This window comes from Equus przewalskii, chromosome X (assembly GCF_037783145.1).
Source record: "Equus przewalskii isolate Varuska chromosome X, EquPr2, whole genome shotgun sequence".
Classification (NCBI taxonomy): domain Eukaryota; kingdom Metazoa; phylum Chordata; class Mammalia; order Perissodactyla; family Equidae; genus Equus; species Equus przewalskii.
Genome location: NC_091863.1, coordinates 43,920,774 through 43,942,142, shown reverse-complemented (window position 1 = coordinate 43,942,142; position 21,369 = coordinate 43,920,774). Strand labels below are relative to the sequence as shown.

Here is a 21,369-nt window from a genome sequence, read left to right as displayed (position 1 = left end):
GATTTCGCCTTCATCCTCCAAATCCAATTCCTGTCCTTTTCTACCTTTAAAACATCTCTTTGACTCATCCATTCCCCTCAACTTCACCAAGATCCTATATTATCTAGATTACTGTATCAGATTCCTAACTGGTCTTTCTGACTCCAATCTTGCCTTTTGCAGGCTTCACACTGCAGATCAAGTGATTTTCTACAAAACAAATTAACCGCATCAACTCAATCCCTGCAATGAGCCTGTTGGCTCCACATATCATGGGAAAAACGCCAAGCTCTTTAATGTGTCCTAAGAGGCTTCTGTCTCTCTCATTATTGGGCTAGCAGGCATGGGTTCCTAGTAAAGCACCCAACACGTAACAGGTATCCAAAGGATGACAGTATAAAGCCTTTAGCAGACACTGGAAATATTACCTCTTTGATCAGCTCAGACTGGCCCACAGTGTAGCTGTAGTTGGCAATCAGGGTAGCAATACCAACATAGGACCTCACCAACTCTGCCAGAAGACGAAGAATAGTGGAAGTGGGCATTAAAGGTTTGCTGCCCTTGCCTTTCTGCTTGCCTTCTTCAGAGGCCCGGTCCCCTTCTTTATCTTTCTTCCCATCCCGAGACTCCTCTGGAGTGGAGGCTGTTGAGAAAGAGCCAAACACTGGTTCAATTTCACACCGGAATGTTGGCAAAATCAAGGCTTACGTGGACAGAATACCACTTCTCCTTCTTTAGGTCACTAGTACAAATTGAATGCCTTCCTCATACTGTAGTGGAAGGACAGATAGCCAGGACAATTCAGGTCTCAGACATGGTCTGTGGACATAGAGCACAGCAGGGAGGCTTTGCCCAACTGTTCATACATCTTTTGCCACTTCCCTCGTCTTTATACATAATTTTATGCTCCAGAAATACTGTACTAACAGTAGTTCTCCAAACATGCCTTGTGTACTCTTTTACCTCTTCTTCCTGCATGTCTGCCTGGCACACATTTACTTACCCAGCTCATTTCAAATGCTGATCTCCTCTATAAAAGCTTTCCTGTCTCATTCAGGCATACTGAGGTGCTATTAACTATTATATCATGTGCCAACTATACCTTATCCAAGCATGCCTCCATTCCAGCAGTTATATATTATATTATAACTATTGCAGGTCTCCCTCACTAAACAAAATTCTTTAAGTGCAAGGAATGAATCTAATTCATTTTGGTGTCTATTATTGTCTGCCACATAGCGGGCACTGACGCTTCCTTCAAATGCTATTGTCATCGTCATCAGCCATACTACACACTACATGTGAACACTAAGTCCACCAAAATGAGTTAACCAATATTTTACTAATTATTAGTCTTTTAAATTTATCTCCAGGGACTAGTCTGATATTAAATTCGATGTCTCCTAACTTAGATCTCAAAGGAGATTTATCTACAGAGAAGTAGCTCTTGAAAGGTCTCATTAGAATTGCTTCCACATGGCATTTCTCTAATTTTTGGCAAGTAGCCAAAAAGCTCTGTTGACACTGCTAGAAGGCAAGAATCTACCATGCAAACTTTATAGCTAGAATAGTGTCACCGGCACCAAAGCTCTATAAGCCAGCATGGAAGCCATCAAAAGAAATATATGGCATGGTTTAAAAAGCAGAACTAAAGGATGTTACCATAGAAACCATTACTGGGTTAGTTAAGTCACAGTTTCATTATCTCTAGCATATAGAAACCCTTTATTTATAGAACACTGAGCTCACTCCTGAGAAAATTCACTTAGACAAGTAAATGTGACAATTATGCCTGTATTCCCCTACCTCCTGCCCAGGACACCCACAGTTTCTTCAAGTTGTCCTCTCAAGAAATAAGAACAAAAGAGGGAGAAAAGCGAACCATTACCTTCTCCTTGGGTTGCCCCAGATGTGGAAGTCTCAGTGGAGGTACCATCTGCAGCAAAGACCTGACTCTATAGAAGAAGAAAACTCCTGAGCCATTATTAACTTCAAAGACAGTTGTCTACAAATGGCAGGACTCCTTCCTAGGGTACTGGTTATGAATGTTACAGATTCTCTTTGGCCCCCTTTTTTTTAAAGATTTTATTTTTCCTTTTTCTCCCCAAAGCCTCCCAATACATAGTTGTGTATTTTTAGCTGTGGGTCCTTCTAGTTGTGGCATGTGGGACGCCACCTCAGCGTGGCCTCATGAGCAGTGCCATGTCCGCATCCAGGATCTGAACCGGTAAAACCCTGGGCTGCCCAAGCTGAGCACATGAACTTAACCACTCGGCCATGGAGCCAGCCCCTGGCCCATCTTTTAGTCACCTTCCCCCCCCTCTATTTGTGGGAAGCCATCGCTATAAATAGTGACTGGGAGACTAGGGGAAACGGACAGGGGAAGATGAGAATGAAAAATGAATTACGGTAACATTTCTAATCCAAGAAGAGAAAAGAAAATCCCAGGGATACTCCAATTTTAGGCAACAGAATTTTAGATACATCAAAATTAACACCTTTGAAACTTCCCTGGCATAACCCTAAATACTGAGAACACACAGGTATTGGAAAAAGAGAAGGAAGATAGGAGGTTGGAAATGACTTCTTACATTAAGGGAAAAACCTGACTGTGTATCAAAGTCACTGCTCTGACGAGTAAGTGACCGGTACTGCTGATATACATCATCGCCCATGTCTTGCAGGAGCTGGCCAACCTCTTGGGTCATACCTCCAGGCTTCGGATCAGATTTGTCAGCTAGAAAAACAAAAACAAAACAAAATTCTTTTGCAACTGCGCAATGTTAATGACTACTTGGTAGTTTGGTTAATTTCACTCCAAGTTGCTATGACTGTTTACATAGTGATATTGCTAGGCTTTCACTTAGGAACCAGGAGAAACATAGTACAACCAAGAGAGCATGGCTGAAAGCCTCATTCCATCACTAATTTTGTGACCACAGGCAATTTACTTATTCTTCTCATTTTCCTCAGCTGTTGCTAAACTTAAAATGGACATACCTTGTATTATGCCTAGAGAGGCCAATAAATGGTTGCTATAACTATAGAGCTGAATTATTTTTTTTTAGTGGGGGTTAATGGGTGGGGTAAAGGTTCTGTGGTTGTAGGAGAAGCAAAGAGCTCTATATAGATCAGAGAGCTAGATGGATGAAAAGCACCAAAATAAAGACTCAGATTTTCTTGATTTATTAAAAGCAGTATCCATCAAATTTTGGCAATTCTATGGTATCCATCAATTAAGTATGTCCTGAATAAAATCCAGAAGGATCTAACTGGAATGGAACCTTTGGTTCCAAGCAATTCATTCGTGACTTCCCTAGTACTTAAAAGCAGCACCTTAACTAGGAATAAAAGTGGATTGGGATGGTTGTCTTAAAGGTCAGGAAGCCTAGCCACACCTTCTAATATTGTTCGCAGCTCTTTGGGCAACAACAATGTCTTGTTTCTGAGAGTGAAAACGTTAGAGACTTCCTGGTGTCCAAGATGTTATCTCTTTTTAAGTCTTTGTTCATTCTTTTCGCTGATGGGATGTACTTTCATATGACAGAGCTTCAGCAATTTCCCTACTCTTATCATTCAAGACTTATTTCAGAAATAACTTATTCTCTTTTTTCCCTTAGAAATAACTTATTCTAAGAAATTTTCCTACAGGTCCCACCACCACCAGGTCAGGTGCCTTGCTCTAGGACTCACCATTACCTTGGCATCACAGTGTATGACTACTGGCTTATTCAGAGAAGTGTACTGTGTGTCTTATCTCGATTTCCAAGGTGTAGGCACATACCAAGTGTTCACTAAGCCATGAGCTGGTTGAAATGACTCAGGTAAAGCACCCAGCCTCCTGAGGTGGGCTAACTACATACCTTCCTCTGGAGCATGGTATGCAGCCAGGGCATTCAGCATATCATAGATCACTTCCTTGATAGTATCAGGAATGACAGGCAGAGGTGAGGGCTTCAAAGGGGTTGTCTTCACCAGCTGTACAGCATTAGGGCCTTTAATTCTAAGATTCTCAAATTCATCATCTGAAGCTAAGCCAAAGTGAGACAGAGAAAAATCAGTCAATAGTAAACTGGCACCTACACTTGGTTACTGATTAAGACTCAGAAGGGGGCTTGTATAACGTACAAGCTTGCAAGAGGAGGTCATTTCCAAACAATGTTCAAGTAGCCTACTAGAAAATCTGGCTTTTACATTCCCTAAATCCCAAAGGATCTAATATAGCAGGGTAACAAACAGTAAAGAGTACAGGTTTCGGAGTTGGGGAGACTTGGTTTTGAAATTCAGTTCTGTTACAGGATCACGGCCAAATTACTTCAAAAAACCCTCAATTTTCTTTCTTGAAATTTGAGGACTAAATGAGACCATACATGAGAAATGCCCAGCACAGGGCCAGGCACATAGCTGGGGCTCTCAAAATAATTAGTCTCCCTCCCAACTATTTATTTAAAAAGACATCCCACAACCCTACAGAAGCGTTGAAAGGTTAGTATAAGAAACATCCATATACTTGTCATCTAGAATCACCATTTGTTTACCCCTAAATACATCTACCTGCACCTCCTAAGATCAAGGATATTTTTCTACATAACCACAATATCATTTTAACACTCAAGAAATTAAACACGGATACAACTGTATTATCTAATACAAAGTCAGCATTCAAATTTCTCCAAATCTCCTTGATCTGGATCCAGAATCCCATCAAGGTTCTCTCTCTCCTTTTATCTAGGAGATCCTTGCATTTTTTCCCCTTTCATGACATTAATATCTTTGAAGCGTTTAGGCCAGTTGTCTTACAGAATGCCTCACAATTTGTATGTATCTAATTGTTTCCTCATAATTAAATATAGGCCAAACATTTTTGGCAAGAACACACCAATGATACTGTGTACTTCCTACTGTATCACATGAGTCACATGTCCATTTGTCCCTCAATTATCACTCTATCTGTAAACCATTCACTGTATGTAAGCCCTGTTGCCACACCAAGATGAGTTCTTTGAAGGCAAGGACCAGACTGAATGGGTCCTTGGTATCTCTGGCAGGGATTACCACAAGGTAAGGATCAGAGAAGCTACTGAAGTACCTCTGAACTGACCTACATGATCAACCAGCCAGTGTCCCAACACTTACCTAAGGAGGCTTTCCAACTTACAGATCTCCTCACAGAAAACCTCTGGAGTTACATGCGGCCACAAACCTCAATGTCTCACAGGCCAGGAGGGGAAACTCACCAGTTCCTGAGCCTCGAGGGGCTGGAAGGGCAATGCGGATACAGCAGTTGGCCACTTCTGTGAAAATGTCTGGATTGCGGCATGCGGCTGGCCCAAGGACACGAAGGATGTAGTTGATCTCCCGAGAGCCGAGGCTGCCAGACACAACACCAGAGGTAGTACTACCTGCTCCACTTGTAGCTGCTGAGCGAACAACCTAGTAAAAGAGAGGAAGAAACATTGCTGATTAAACATCACTTTCTAAAAATACAATTGCATTCAAGGAAGAGTTACCAAGGATTAAAATACTAACCAAGCTCTGCCTCAAGACAGTTGGTGACAACTTTAGATTTTTGGGAGAAAGATACACTTGGTCTTTCAAGCCCCATCTCTTCTTGACTCAAAAAATTTGGCTTATAAAAAAGTTACAGCATTCAGCATATCCCAAAACTATCAATTATTAGACCAGATGGCATGTGATCTTTACAGAAATTGGGAGATGTATCTAGATCATTGCTCATTTATCCAGATCATGGCTCCCACATTTAATTGCCAAGCTCCTAGCTTCCCAAATGCTGTCCCAATTTTAAACCAGAATGGTTCAAACTCTAAAAATATGTAATATTTATATCCACTTAGTGTATAAGAACAAAATTAAATGTTTTTTTATGCCTCAAAGTTAATTATCAGTCTCAGATAATGATAGCCATAGGAGACATCAAACTATTTATGGATTGTTTGTTTTGATACCACAGGGCTTAGACATTGTTATGATTTTGCTCTTCCCATAAAATGACTCGCTGATCATAGAAAATACAGGAAAGTATAAAGAAAATAACTCCATTGCATTATCTATTTATTATCCATTCCTTCATGAATGATCTTCACAAAGGTAACTATCTTTTGTAATCTTAATGCTTTTCTTACCAAATCAGTCATGCTCTTTAGTTTAGCCTATTAACCCCTATATCTTGCCTGCCAGGCTGGAATCGCAAAATAGCTCTCATTTTTTAAATACATAAAAATGTAATTTCACTAAAAAGAATGTGCCATAATTTTATTTATCCAGTCCTCTGCCGGACATTAGATCTCTGGTTTCCTGATATGACAAGCAATTCTACAGTGAACATTCTTGTATATGTACCTTGGCATACTTGACTTTAGTTATGAGATAAATTCTTAGCCATAGAATTTCTAGGTCAAAGGATATCTCAAACTGACAGTACCAAATTGCCCTCCAATGTGGCTGCACCAATTTCCACTTCTACCAAAAGTAAGAGTATGCCCGGTTCTCCACACCCGTACCTGCAATGGATATTATCAAGCATTTACATTTTGCCAACTTGATACGTTAAAACTGCCACTGATCTTCCTTTTGCTCCCCACACCCCCAAATGCAATTTCCTTTAAGCTTAGAAAGTTTTCTCTCATCCAATAAGAACCTATATTTTTCCCTAGCACTTTTTAAGTTGTGTAAGTTTTAAGTATTTTGTTTTTAAAGTCAGAATCCTGTCTGTATAGAGTTGTTTTTTTCCCTGTTGGGCTGTGTCCTGACTTTGGATCAACGTACATGCTGCCTTTTAACAGCTCTCCTCCTTTTGATTTTGCTCATGTCAGGTGAAATCAAACAGGCTGGGTGAAGGACAACTGCCTGAACAATGTGAGATATATACTCATACATGCACAGAAGTATAAAGCGGTACCACCTTTCTGGCAAGCAAGTTAAAAAATATTTATACCTTTTGATCCAATTTCTAGGAATCGCTAAGAAAAACAATATTAAACATGACAAAGCTATGCACAAAAAAGTATATTCTAATAACACTTATAAATGTGGGAAACTGTCTCAAGAAAGGAAAATGAAAGTGAAGTCCAGTAACATTCAAATGATGACTGTTGACAAGGAATTAGCAGGAAGAATGAAAATGCGTAAAAATACTGAGGAGAAAAAAGCCTTACTAGGTAAGATATTTGCCCCTCACCCCTCATTGATGTCATAAATGTTTTTACTTTTTCTAATTACTCTGTCATTTCTTCCACTGCTTTATGTTTCCTAAAATAAACATGTAAGCCTCAGTTTTCGGATCTGCACAATGGTTTTTTCGTTAAGAGCTTATCACAGTGTCTGGCATATCATAAACATTCCAAAAACTTTACTACTTTTACAACCCCAAAACACAATGTTTAGAAAACAAACTCTTGGGTGAACACGAGAAGCACTCCTACAAGGGAATAATCTTTAAGACATGAACTTGGCGGAAAGTATCCCACTTCTTTATTAACAATTTTTGGTTCAAGAAACCTGTATTGCCAGAGAGGAGTTTCTAGATAAGAGCTATCACTATAGTAAATTTAAGGGCAGAAAATGTATTTTTCTAGTTCTTTTTTAATGTCATTCAATGGGTTAATCTATCTATCATACCTAAGCAAGCACCTGAGCAGACAGTTGGGAAATTTTGCTGGGCAGAGCATACAGTCTATATGCCTAGCTATATACCCTATGAAGAACCAGAAGCCTATCTGCTCTGAGACCAAGGATAACAAAGGTATGACGTAAAACTACACAGCATCTGACACCAAAAAGACTCACCTTTTCCATGGTATGACGGAGGGTGCAGGGGTCCTCAATGATGTGTCTTAAGAGAAGGGTGACCAGGGGAGTAAACCCATTGAAGCCTGAACTTTGGGTCAAATTCAAGATCATGCGGGTACTCTTCAGCTCGGCAAACATCATGGCATATTTGTGGTCTCGGGTGAGCCTCAGGCAGAGGCGAAGGGTGGCATGCAAAGTGTCTGGGTCCACAGGGACTCCTAGCATGCTCACGCAGGCCCGGATTAAAACAGTCACCATATCCTCTGTCAGGCCCTGGATCAAGATCTCCCCAATCTTTGTTTCTTCCAGGCTCGTTTCCTTTTCAATATTTGTACTCTCTAGGGCCAAGGGGGTATCTACAAATAGAAAAGTAAGAGTTCAGACAGTTTAACTTGACATTTCCTCCCACACCTCTCCCTCCCAAATAACTAGTCAAGCACTTGGGTCCTATTAAGAGAAATAGACCAATCACCAATTCTAAGACCAGATGAAAAGCCATATAAAAAGGGGGACTGTGTATCTTTTAAGTCACCAAGCAATCTGATGGATAAAAAAATCACTCAATGAAACTGGCCACAACTTAAGCCACAAAGGCACATTAGCTTTATGTAAAACACTCCTAGAAAGATTCAAAACTAAAAGTCCATACCGTTGGCTTTATTTTCTTTACGTTTGATATCCATTTCTTTGCTTTCTTCCAGCGTTTTCTCTAGTTCTTGTCCATTGCTGTTTTTAGAGTTTTTATTCAGCCGTGGTACCCTCAGGAGAGTCAGCATCACAGGGCGCCGGTTCCCTGTTTCCTCATTAACCTAAGAATTCAAGTAGACAAAAACATCTCTACCAAAAAAGAAACTATAAGGGGTGTGGAACTCCCACGCAAAATGCTGCAACAGGAAGGAACCCTGGCAATTTATCCATCCTTCTTACCATTTATCAAAGAGAAAGCCTACAGGTCCCCAGAAAGAAAGTGGCACACACAAGGCCCTCTAACAAACTGTAAACTTTCCAGCAGAACTGACACCATCCCTAAACACTCTAATCCCTGACTGAACACTTAAAATTTGGGTGAGATAGTATCAAACTGCCACAGACTCACGGTCTAACTAACGACTTTAGAAAGACTCAGTTCTCTGAAAACTATACCCAGTTAAGTAGTGGTAATACCACTCCTTATAACACATGTCAGGACTGCTGGTTCAGAAAGAAGCAAACCAAGAGGCAACCCCAGCGCCTTCCTCTCATTTCAATAAAGTTTACAGCATTGAGTGAGCATGTACCTGCACCATTGTAGTGAACTGGACAGTGTATCTTCTTCGGCCTGCAGTAAAACGCACACTTGTCTCTCCAGATTTCCAGGCAGAATCAATAGTGCTATTGTTGCTGGCACTGTAACTACACCAACGCCCAGAGCGGTCATCAAACCAGCGCCAGTTGTTGTTGTTGGACTGTAGGTACTAAATATAAAAGCACAAAGTTTCTTTGTATTTCCAAGGATGGTTGTTATAAGAAACAGTAACTTCATCAGTGTTCATTGCTAAAGCTAATCCAGGAAAAAGAAATATACTGGACATTTAATATATTTCGAGAAGTTTTCGTATACACTAACCCTCACATTCCTCAGCCTCTCCATAGATACAAAACCTTCTACACCCTTGTTCTGCAATCCTCTGCTTTCTTTTTGTTTCCAAGCATTTTCCACAAAAGGGGTACTGGAATAAAAGGTAGATGTACTGGAACAAAACTTGTTTCTGAGAAGGTACTGAGATGATGTGGCATATATAATTTTCATATAAGAAGCACTTGCTTTTGGAGGAATTGCTGCACACTAAGTCCTTCACATAACAGAAGAGCCACTCCTTCTCTGGAAATAGCACACTCCTATAACATTTACTTCCAGGGTAAGTTCTTGGGCCCCTTAGCAAGCAACTCCATAAAAAAATAATTCGAACTCTCCATCCAGAAAAGAAATCCAGCTACCAAGATCCCTCAAGAGATTTTTTGCCTTGATCAGAGACCTTTACATTCTCTATCACTCTCCCCTCTTTTATTCTGGTCGATTCCTGCCTCAAGAAGCAAAGCAGTCTGCCAACCATATACACTACATTATGTACCTTAGTCATCTGGGCTCTCCTTTTTGAGGAGATGGCTGTCTTCTCATAGAAATCAATCAGGAGCAACACTGGGGTGATCCACCTAAAAAAGGAGAAATGATGACTCTGGGCAAGCCAGAAACCTGCACAACATGGGAAAACTTATCTTGATTTCATCAGGCACATCACAATTTTCAAACCACAAAAATACCCAAGATTTGCCCCATACATGCCCCAGAAAAGTACCTGATTTAGGCCCTAAGCTTGAGGGCTCAAGTCCCAGGGGACAGAAGTGAAACCAGGAAAGATACAGGGCCACTCACTTTGGGGTCTGGACCTCCTTTTGCTCCTTGGCGGCCTGTAGGCAGGGCTGAACCACTTCCAAGAGTTTGATTAGGACATTAAGGATGCCACTAGATTCAACCACCCAAGCACAAGGAAGCTTCAACTCCTAATTGATTAATCAAAGGAAAAAAATAAAACAAATACCAACTTCTACTCAGTGTCAAGGATTAGCATAGTATACAGAACATCTGGGTGAAAGCTAACAGAACTGGTTGAATTCAAGTTTCACCTCCACCACTTACCAGCTGTGTGATCTGACATGAGTTACTTAAATTCTCTAGGCCTTGGTTTCTTCATGGGTCAAAGGGAACAGCAATTTCTACCTCCAGGGCAATTGTGATGATTAAATGAAGCTATATATATAAACTGATCACCACAGTGCCTGGCACATTTGTATGTGCTTAATATGAAAATTGTTCTTAGTATCATTAATAGCATTAAGGACTGTCATTTAGGCTATACACTCATAACTATGTTGAAGTTGAAAAGCTTCTGATTTACAGAGAACCTATAATTGTTCAAGGAAGATGGAATAACGAAACACAGCAACACAGTTAATGGTTTTCCTTACAGGGGCTACACTAAAGTTTTACTTACAACAAAAAATCAATGGAAGTAATTTAAATGTCAAACAATAGGCAATTACTTAAATAAACTAGGGGATATCCAAAAGATAGAGTAATATATACATGACGTGGAAAAATATCCATAACATAATACTGAGAGAAAAGAATACAAAAGTTACTAAACTTTTTCAACTATTTTAAACACATAGTAAAAGGGCTAGAAGAAAATACACGACTGTTACTTGTGATTTTTCTCTCTTTTTAATATTATTGGGGACCCCCAGCACTTGGCACTTTGTAGCCTTTCCCACAAGTAATTATTTACAAGTGCTATAATAAGAATCACCACTTCAATCATGAAGGAATGCCCCAAGACTATAGACATACAGTTTGAGATGTATATTGGACTTATCTCCCAAGTTGCTATAAATGGTTTACTCCATTAAGTTCAGGTCAAACCACTCTTTGCCTCAAATAACCTGCTGACTGACCAGGTATGAAAGAAGTCAGATTCGATCTGATGCCTAATTACCCAATTTTCACACCCTACCCTACTCTTTGGCTGTCAGTTAGGTTTCCTCAGAGATCAAACGTATTCCACAACTGAACTATGACAGTCATTCTAAATACCTTCTTTTAACTACCACCTAATCCTCTAAAACTCAATTCAATTAACATTTGCTCTGAGAAACCCTTCTCTCATTATCCAGAAGTGATGCATATGCTCTCCCTAAACTGAGATAAATTTGTTTATACCATTCATGTGGCGAAGAACACCGTATTTTGTACTTAATTATGTGCATATAGCCTATCAGAAACTGTGGGCTCATGAAATGCAGAGATCATGCCTTACATTTCTACCTTCTTCAACATCTCAAATGGTAGGTGTTCGATACTTCTTTGATGAATGAATCACAGGGACCAAAAGAAATCTAAATCTTACCTCAAAAAGCAGAGTTAAAAGCAAGATTCTAGTGGCCAAATTGGAGGCCTGGGGCAGGGTAGCCATTTGACTGATCCACTCTGACACAGTTTTTGTGTCACTTGTTGTGAGGGGAAGAGCGGCTTTGATCAATACATCAGCAGCTTCCCACACCTAGAAGATCAAGGAAGTGGCCAAGTCAGGTAACTATAGATGGAGTATGATGAGGTTTGTCAAAACATTCTCAACCTTGTAAAATACTCCCTTTACCCCTCAACACATTTCTGAAGGAGGGTGGGTACATTGCAACATATTTATTATAGCAATTTAGTGTCTTTATCAAAATAGGTATGATACTAAAGGAGCATCTCCAGATCATTTTCTTAGGCTAAATTACAAGAAGCCTAGATTGTAAATTAAAGGAAATGAATATTCAAAGAAATTTCTGGTGCATATAGTCAGCTCTACAAAAGTTCTACCAATCTTTCACTACATCTGCCCTAGAACTATCATTAAAAACAAAAACAAAGATCTAGAATGTTAAAAACACGGGTCTTGCTTTAGTTTGCCTGTTAAATTTCTAATAATGAATTTGATATAATTGGTCTTATCTAGTAAGGTTTTAGTTTCCTTAAAATCATTTTTATAAATTAAATATAGATTAAAGGTAACTAAACCTTGGTCATATCTTGTGAAAATATGGTTTATCCAGTTTGCCTTCTACTTTTGTGATGTTTCCATACACTAAAGTTATGTATATATACATTGCTTTTTGATTTCTTCCTCTGCTTCTTCTCAACTTTGAAAAACATATAAAACAAGACTGCAGGGGCTGGCCCGGTGGCGCAGCAGTTAAGTGTGCATGTTCTGCTTCTTGGTGGCCTGGGGTTCATTGGTTCGGATCCCGGGTGTGGACACGGCACTGCTTGGCAGGCCATGCTGTGGTAGGCGTCCCACATATAAAGTAGAGGAAGATGGGCATGGATGTTAGCTCAGGGTCAGGCTAACTCAGCAAAAAGAGGAGGACTGGCGATAGTTAGCTCAGGGCTAATCTTCCTCAAGAAAAAAAAAAGATTGCAATAATTTAAATACATAAATAGTAAAAAAAAAAAAAACAGTAAAGGAAATACAATCTCTTTGTGTGAGGATTCAGGGTAATTTATTTCTCATCCTACTTCTATAATTAGCATACTTAAAAAGAGACAAACACCAGATTACAACTATTCATCAAGATGGGGACTCATTTGTCAAAGTGATTGTTACATAGTAGAGGGAAAAACATTTATTCACTGTTAGTCCAGGGGGCCTAACTTGGCTCAAGAGTAAGACACACTTTGGACATTTTAAATGAATCTAAGAAGAGATGGCTGGAAAACGAAAGCCTTGTTTCTCCTTTCAAAGATATTTTTTGTGAAGCAGTTAATTCACTTTTTGCAAGGAACACTCAAGAAAGAGGTAGATGACCAGATCTGAAGAACTCAAAGACAGAATACAACCATATCTAGTAAAATGCAACAATAATCCTTTTTTTTTTTTAAGAAATCAGGTTTTGATAGACGGCAGAAAAAACACTTTACATACACCCCTCTTCTGGCCCCTGGAAAGCTTACCTGATTGACTACTTGCTTCAGGATCATGTCTCGATAGTCTGCTCCATTACGTTTGATTGCTGTCATGATCAGATCACACACCCGGTAGACTGTGTCCGGCAGCTCATCAAGAAGGTGGAAGCAACCCGGCAACATGGTATCTGTGAAAGTGTGGAGCTCATCCTGCTCCAGTGGATCAGCATCCTGGAATTTCTCTAGACATTTAGCCTCTTCCTCTTCCTGCTTTTCCCGAGCTTTCCGTTCCTCCTCCTCCTTCCGACAAGCAACTTCCTGGAGGCAGGGAAGGAAGAGTGATAGCATATGGGATAGCTGAAGGAGGAAAGATGAGGAAGAATCTAAGAACGTATTTACCCTACCATATGGATAACCTTTACCTTCTCCTCAAGCAGGCAACACATTCATTAGAGTGTGGTGATGAGTATGAGGGCAGCCACACAGGCTAAGCAAGATAGGGAAAGCAGAGGAGGACACCTCCAACCCCCAAGGCGTTACTGCCAATTTATCTGCAGCCTCCTACACCACCTCCCACAAAATCATTTGGAGACAGTGTCCTGCATTCTCTGCCAGTAAACTGAAGCAATTGTTACCTAGGAATAGACAGCCAAGTTTGGCCGAATGGGCACTGCCAGGTATGTTCTGAGTCTCTTATTTGACAATGAAGATGAACGCTTCATCTGCTTCACTTTGAAGCTTCAAGTCAATACAATGTAGTTCAGTGATGGCAAGGTTGGGATGAATCAGTCCTCCCACATCTTCCTTTAGACTTTAATTCCACCAATTACTTTGCAGTAGTAGCAGAATGTTCATAGAAATACTAAAATTAATGTGCCAGACCCTTCTGGATGTCCCATTTCCTAGTTACCTCAGGCGATTCTGCCCTTTGATCCATTGGGATGTCCTGTCCCAGAGACATGGCAATTGCTCTCATCATCTGGTCCTCTTCAGACATACTCAGATCCTACAGAACAACAAGAGAAAATCCAGCAACTACATCCCAAACTCATAAGAAATCAGACATCCTGTGTTCAAGCTTTAAAAAAGAGAAGGGGCTCCGAATGCTGTTCGCTAGAGTCAAACCCAATTAGGATTGCCCGGTCACTACAAGAACAAAGAGGGAAAAATCATAACAAAATTAAGTATAGGAAGGGGGTGTCAATGTGATCACCTAGTTTGCATCTCAGAAAAGAGAGCCTCTTCTATTGCTTTCCGCTCGTGTATAATTTAAGAGTTCTTCTGCAAACAAAGTCTAGTAATTTGCATGGCGGGAGGTAGGAACCTTTTGACTCATTATATTCTAGAGCTATGAGAGTTATCATGAGAAGAAAATATTGGCATGGAGAAGTCTGAAAATGAGAAGCAATTTATAGAAGGGAAGACCAGTGATGGAAACATGAGAAGAAAAGCACATCAGCAGCCAAACCAATGCCCTGGAAGATTAGAGCCCCTGAGCCAACTCACCCGAACAACTCCTCCCATGATCGGGGGAGGGTGGGTTAGAAGGTACTCTGTGGCCTGCTCCATGGTGCTGGTGTTCAACAGGGCCTCCATGGCATGTTCCCTTGTGAAGCCCATGTCCATGAGCTTCAAAAAGAAAGCAGGATCTCAAAACCACAGTAAAAGAGAAATCTAAATGCATTTTAAAAAGAAAGAAACATTTCAAGATGGAAACAAGTTTTTCTAGCTTTATATGAACTGAGAACATTTATAAGCTAAGGCAGTTACGTAACAGGAATGATCCTTTCTGTTTGGTGCTTCCATAACATTCAAACATCAGAACTACACATTGGGGCAGGGAGCCAAGGTGATTCCCAATCCCATCCTCTAAAAAATGGAGCTAGATGGTTATTATCATTAATAGGATTATTCTAATTAAAAGATTGAGATTCAAATACAGAAGCAAAAATCGGTCCCACTTTTCTGGAAAACAAACTGGCAACAGAACCAAGCCTGAAAAGAAAGTTTTGTAGGTGAGTTAAGGTTTCAGAAAGCTCTTGTGGGAGAACAAATTTGGGTTATGATAGCTCTTCTCTTTGCAGATTAATCAGAAAGTGGCCGAAGATGGTTTGCCTTCCAAGAATATGGCAGCCATAGCCTACTGAGAATATTATTTAAAAGTTCCAATACTAAACAGCATGCTTGGGAGGACACAAATCTTCTATAAACTGTTAGGAGCAGTGGGACTACACTCCAGCTTTCTCAGGAGAAAAAAAATAAAAGCTAAAAGAGTGAGCAAATTTAAACCTATCTCCTGGTTAACAGGACCAGGCACCTAATGGCATGTAAACTTAGAAAACCTACAAGCACTGCACTGCCACAGGTGCAAAGTCTGGGCCCTGGAGTGTGAGGCCAGTACCCTACCTGTTGCAGTTGTTGCTGGTTGACTTGAGGTTCCCGGCGGGAGCCACCTTCCTCTTGCCCTGTATCCTCTTCTCCTCGAGACCCCTCCTTCTCTTTGCTCAGCCTCTCTCGAATCACAGGTTCTCCTCGAAGAATGTGGCACAGGATGGCCAGCATGGACTCAGCCATCCGGCCACCATACACCTTCAACGGTTTCCGGTTCCAGAGGTTCTTGATGCAAGTAAAGGCTGCCTATAAGTCATTTGAAAAGCCACTGTGTGAAGATCTTTTTGTCTCAATTCAAAGCCCCAGAAAGAATAAGTCAAAGACCTATGGGGATGGTCTTTCCACAATTAATCAGTGCGAACAACAAAACTCTAGGTCAGGATTGAGGGGGCCTAAGGAAGCACAGAGAAGGGACATTTAACCCAACCCGGAAGTACCAATCTGAAGTTTACAGTTCAAATGTTTATACCACAGAAAATTCTCAAATGGCTTCTTATCCCCTTCTGTAAGGCAGCCCTATCAGGCAGCAGGATCCAAGGTTCTCCAACAATCAAGTTATTTTATCAAGGAGGACAAAACAGAGTGGGAGCTACCTAGTCAGCATAAGAAATTCCTCTTGGTTTTAGAATGCTTAATACTCACTTTCTGAGTCACCACAAGGAAGCGGAGGGCACTGAATTGTGGAAAGTTCTGGACACCTCCAGGCAATTTGGCAGGCAGTGAATGTGGAGATTCAAGCACTGTAGTGGGATTCACCATCTTTTCTACCAGCATTAGCCAGGCATCTAGGAATTCTCCTGTACCATCAGGTAATTCTGAATGTTCTAATCCCTCAGCAACAGGAACTTTGCCTCCCATGGACAGAGCCCAATTGAAAGTTCTAAATTCAAATAAGAGAAAGTACAGAGACAGAATATTAGTATTTTAGATGGGGGGTTTCCAGTCTCTACTCTGGGACTACATGTTCTTCCTCTTGGAGCTACTGGCTTCCAATCTGTCCAACAGTTATTAGCTTTACCTTTTTTTGAGTTTTCATTCCAGCTTTATTGAGATATTACTGACCTACATATAAGTTTAAGGTATACAACATGATGATGTGATACACAAATATATTGCAAAATGATTACCATAGTTTCTAGCTTTACCTTTTAAAGCCAAAACAAACAAAACAACCAAAATGAAACTCAGCTTAGAATCTTCTGACCAAGAGAAGTAGAAAAAATTATCATATTCAGAGAAACAACAGAAAAGGACAAGTCTATTAGAAAAATATGTACGAAGTGCTGGAAACCAAATAAGGAAAAGCAGAAACCCTTACAAACACCTCTAGGCTGAATCCCACCCTCCAAGGAAGATGGAGACAAATAGAACTAGTTTCCAAAACATGAAAGAGCACAACCAGTGGCTGTCTCTATGTATCCCACTGTCACAGGATAGGTGACTTAGAAAGTTGTGAGCTGCTAAGGCACACAGAAAAGACTAAACTCCAAGAAATGCTTCTCTGGGAAGCAACTTGATCCTTACTCAAAAAGAGCATTGTGGCCTCCAGAGCAGAGAAATTTCTGTAGCATGAGGTGGTAGGGATACTTCCTCTCATCAAACAGCATTGGGGATGTAAAACCAACTGAACAGATGAAGAATGTCAGCCTGAAAGGGAAAAGGAAAAAATTTAACCTTCTTAAGACAGATACAGAAGCAATGGAAAATTCAAGTAAAAGGCAAGAGTAAAATTTAACATTGCACTGAAATGACTGACTGACTGACTGTAATGCAGGTGGGGTGACTAGTCTGGTTATTAAAATTTCTAAGGCAAAAAACGGTGACAATTCCCATCTACTAAGAATTACAAGGTTATTGAAATGCAGTTTGATTATAAATGCTTTTAAAATCTCTATATTCTAGACTAGGTAGAACCAAAATAAGTACTTTAAACTGTATTTGAGGTACAAATCTAGAGTAAACAAGGGACCTCCAAGTCCTCTAATTCAGCGGCTCACTCTCCATTCAAGTAGAGAAGGGATCAATTTCATTCTGCATCTCAAGCAGAACCTCACCTGAAGCGGGGAGTAGGTGTATACGGTGGAGGCTGCCAAGATAAGCCCTTTGTGAGAAGCTTAGTGAGGGCTGAGGCTGTTGATCGAGCAGCAGGTGTTGGTGCTGTGGTGGTGCTGGCAGCATGATGGCTCCTCCTTTGGCGGACAGGAGACCCCACACAAAGTTTAACAAGGAGTCCAAATAGCTCAGCAAGTGCTCGGCCTAATCTGGAGGAAGCTGGAACCCACAAGTCAGAATAAGGCTGTAAAGTATTCTCAGAATGGTTTCATTATAACAGACACATTACTGTTAATACATTTTTGTGACTGACCAATTCCTCCCACACGACACCTAGGAAACACTTAAACATGTCTCTACATATGATAATCCAAAAAGGAAGTTCCACAGGGAATAAATGCTTCTTTTGAAGGGAGACAGAGAAGTACATTGGCATTCAATATATAACAAATGTGAAAAACAAGATAAGCACTCACATTGTTAGAGGAGGTATAAATTGAAACTACCTCTGTAGAAAGCAATATGGCAACACGAACTAGTTAAGTAAATGACACATCTATTGGATTATGGAGTCACTTAAAATGCTTACAGAGAACTTTAAAAATAGCAAAAATGGGGGCCGGCCTGGTGGCATAGTGGTTGAGTTCATGCACTCCACTTTGCTGGCCTGGGGTTTGCAGGTTCAGATCCCAGGTGTGGACCCACACAGCATTCATCAAGCCATGCTGTGGTGGCGTCCCACACATAAAACAGAGCAAGTTTGGCACAGATGTTAGCTCAGTGACAATCTTCCTCAAGTAGAAAAAAAGAGGAAGACTGGCAACAGATATTAGCTCAGGGGCACTCTTCCTCACCAAAATAAATAAATAAATAAATAAATAAATTAATTAATTAATTAATTTAAAAAAGGGCAAAAATGTTAACAACTTAGACCAGAAAAGAACATCATATACACTATACATTGTCTCATTACAACATTAAATTATATGGTCCCCAAAGGAAAAAGATTGCTAGGAAAAGCATAAAATTTTATAAGTGCCTTTCTTAAGGTGTTAGGTAGATTTTAAGTATTTCAAATTTTCATCTTTGTAGGATACTTTTTGGTACATATTATTGAACCAGAACCCAAAATCCAAAAAAGCAGAATCCAAATATAAATGAGTAAAAGGAAATGTATAGAAAAAGGGAAAGAAAATACGTCTAAACACATCGTATTTGGGTGTTTCCTCGCTTTCCTTAAAACATTTCTTTGTACTCTCCTATTTCTCCAATGAATAATTATTACTCTTAAAAAGCATAAATGAAAATACTGCCACAGCATTTCTGAAATAAACATTATTTCATTACGATCCAGAGATAAGAAAAGCTAGGTCTGAATCAAAGTACACCTCAATTATGTACATGCACATATGAACCTACTGTGAAAAACAGGCTCTACTTGAGCTGGCATCATATATCATACCCTAAACTTAGTAAGTTCTGATGTATAGAGCACAAGAAGAAAGGAACAGGCCTTTCTTCTTTCTAATCCATCCGAATTAGGATTTCCTAATTTTTTTCTTTTTTGAGGAAGATTGTCACTGACCTAACATCTGTGCCAATCTTCCTCTATTTTATGTGGGATGCTGCCAAAGTGTGGCTTGATGAGTGGTGCTACATCTGTGCCCAGGATCCGAACCTGTGAACCCCAGGCCACCAAAGCAGAGCGTGCAAATTTAACCACTATGCCGTCGAGCTGGCCCCAGGATTTCCTAATCTTGATTAGGGAATAGACTATCGACACTTGTACTGCCTGGCTGGAGGTTGGATATGCCCAGACTCTAAAAACCTAATGCATCCAAACGTTAAGTTTGCACCTTTTCGCCCTAACTTTCAGGTGAACAGACAACAAAGTGGCTAAAAGGTAGTTGGCAAGGATAAGAGAGGAAAACAAAAAGCCAGTAACCACAGAGAAGTATACATCAAAAGCACAGGATGGGTCCACACGGAAACCCCAGAATGGTCCATGGTCATAGTAGTCCAAGAGGTCTAACAAAGAAAGAGGAGGTAAATATGAGCATCTTCTTGGATGGTTAATTTTCATTCAATTTGGGGTTAGCGGTGATAGACTTTCAGTTAAAAGGAGTAGAATTAAACAAATTAGAAAACAAAAGGAATAGAATTAAATTAGAACAGAATATAAAATTCCAGGAGGTTTAAGGTAACAAATGGAAACACCAAAGGCTATTTTCTGCTTGCTTTTAGGCAGAACTCCAGATTCACAGGAGTTATGCCTTCACTTTCTTTTACATTAAGGTGTCAGAAAGTGGCAAATCCTGAGGAACATAAAAAAAGTTTTCCACAACACTGACATTATATTAAGGGGCGCAAGATGACAAAGACAGATCAGCACACATCTTTAATGTGATCTTATATCTTTTTAATGTAGTCTCCAGAGAACTGCCCAAGTGACTTTATTAAAACATAAATCAACCATGTCACTTGCCATCTATGTTTAAAGGAGAAAGGAAGAGGCGACTGGGTGGAGTAGCCAGACAGGTAACAGGAAAGTAAGAGAGCTTAATACCACAAAAGCCAGGAAAAGACTATTTCGAGAAGGTGGTGGGTCAACTATCATGCTTTAGACAAGTGAGAAGGGGTCTGAAAAGTATCCAATGAACTTAGCAATAAAGAGGTTGTAGGTACCTTGGTGAGATATTTTAGTGGAATGGTAGGAGCAGAAGCCATTTGCAGTAGTTGAAGAGTGAGTAGGAGGGAAGGAATTAAAGACAGGGAGGGGTAGACATGGCTTTCAGAAAGTGACTGTCTTATCTCTATACCCCTGGCAGTTAGTACAGAGCCTGTCACAAAGCAAACATTCAGTAAAATACACCTGAAAACGAGCCACCAAAGTTTAAAATTTCCTTAAAGGAAGCAACACAGTCTTACCAACTCAATTTGTCTGATAACCAGTTGAAGCTGTGAAAGCCAGAAAAGGGAGGAGAAAAAGAATCACTCACCTGACAATAAAGGCTTGATTTGCTTGATTCTGGCGGCCATGGCAGGCGTGATTTTAGATTTGCCCTTAGAGTCTGAAGTAGTAGGTTCGTCTGTCTCCATGGGAGCCAATGTGTCACCATCAAGCCCAATGCCTTCCAACAAGCCCTGGGTAGAAGCATCCATACTTCCAGCCGTTCCATCCTGTTCTCCATCTGCAGACATAACAGGGGAGCAATAAGACCATGTTGGGCCAGCACTTACTTGGTTCCTTGTTCTGAAGAGTTCCAAGAAAGAGCTATCTATGGTGTCTGTTACTCTTTAAATGTCCAAGACTTCCTATATCTGAAAAGAAAAAACAAAAACCAAAAACTCCTCAAAACTGTACTGATATGCTCCTCTCCTTGGAGTCCTTCTAAGTAGCCAATACTGCTATCTTTCAGTGAGAGCATGTGAACAGTCTTAATCTAGAGCTACCTTGGAAGACTGTAGACACTGTATCACCCAGGGGATACCATTCATATAGGCTACAATGTGCATGGTGCCCCCATGCTGTCAAGGCACATGTCCCCCTAGAATTTTATAGCTTATTAATAAACTCAAATTGGACATCACAGATTACCACTGAAGAAATATATTTCCTAACATTTAAGATTTTTGTATATGAACGTGAAATG

General features: G+C 40.2%; 1 protein-coding gene across 32 annotated transcripts in view; it reads right to left on the bottom strand.

Annotated features, from left to right (window-relative positions):
- HUWE1 (HECT, UBA and WWE domain containing E3 ubiquitin protein ligase 1) overlaps positions 1 to 21,369 on the bottom strand; it is a 146,478-nt gene that overhangs the window by 34,596 nt on the left and 90,513 nt on the right. For all 32 annotated transcript variants that reach the window (XM_070605492.1, XM_070605517.1, XM_070605503.1 and 29 more), the window contains 19 exons: positions 20,716 to 20,907; positions 17,719 to 17,935; positions 17,189 to 17,311; positions 16,307 to 16,544; positions 15,680 to 15,910; positions 14,780 to 14,902; positions 14,184 to 14,279; positions 13,322 to 13,591; positions 11,733 to 11,885; positions 10,202 to 10,329; positions 9,900 to 9,981; positions 9,066 to 9,242; positions 8,438 to 8,597; positions 7,786 to 8,144; positions 5,217 to 5,412; positions 3,843 to 4,010; positions 2,571 to 2,716; positions 1,868 to 1,934; positions 408 to 622 (listed from right to left, as the gene is read on the bottom strand). In XM_070605492.1, the coding sequence (XP_070461593.1) occupies positions 408 to 622; positions 1,868 to 1,934; positions 2,571 to 2,716; positions 3,843 to 4,010; positions 5,217 to 5,412; positions 7,786 to 8,144; positions 8,438 to 8,597; positions 9,066 to 9,242; positions 9,900 to 9,981; positions 10,202 to 10,329; positions 11,733 to 11,885; positions 13,322 to 13,591; positions 14,184 to 14,279; positions 14,780 to 14,902; positions 15,680 to 15,910; positions 16,307 to 16,544; positions 17,189 to 17,311; positions 17,719 to 17,935; positions 20,716 to 20,907 (3,341 nt within the window). The remainder of the gene's footprint in view (positions 1 to 407; positions 623 to 1,867; positions 1,935 to 2,570; positions 2,717 to 3,842; positions 4,011 to 5,216; positions 5,413 to 7,785; positions 8,145 to 8,437; positions 8,598 to 9,065; positions 9,243 to 9,899; positions 9,982 to 10,201; positions 10,330 to 11,732; positions 11,886 to 13,321; positions 13,592 to 14,183; positions 14,280 to 14,779; positions 14,903 to 15,679; positions 15,911 to 16,306; positions 16,545 to 17,188; positions 17,312 to 17,718; positions 17,936 to 20,715; positions 20,908 to 21,369) is intronic.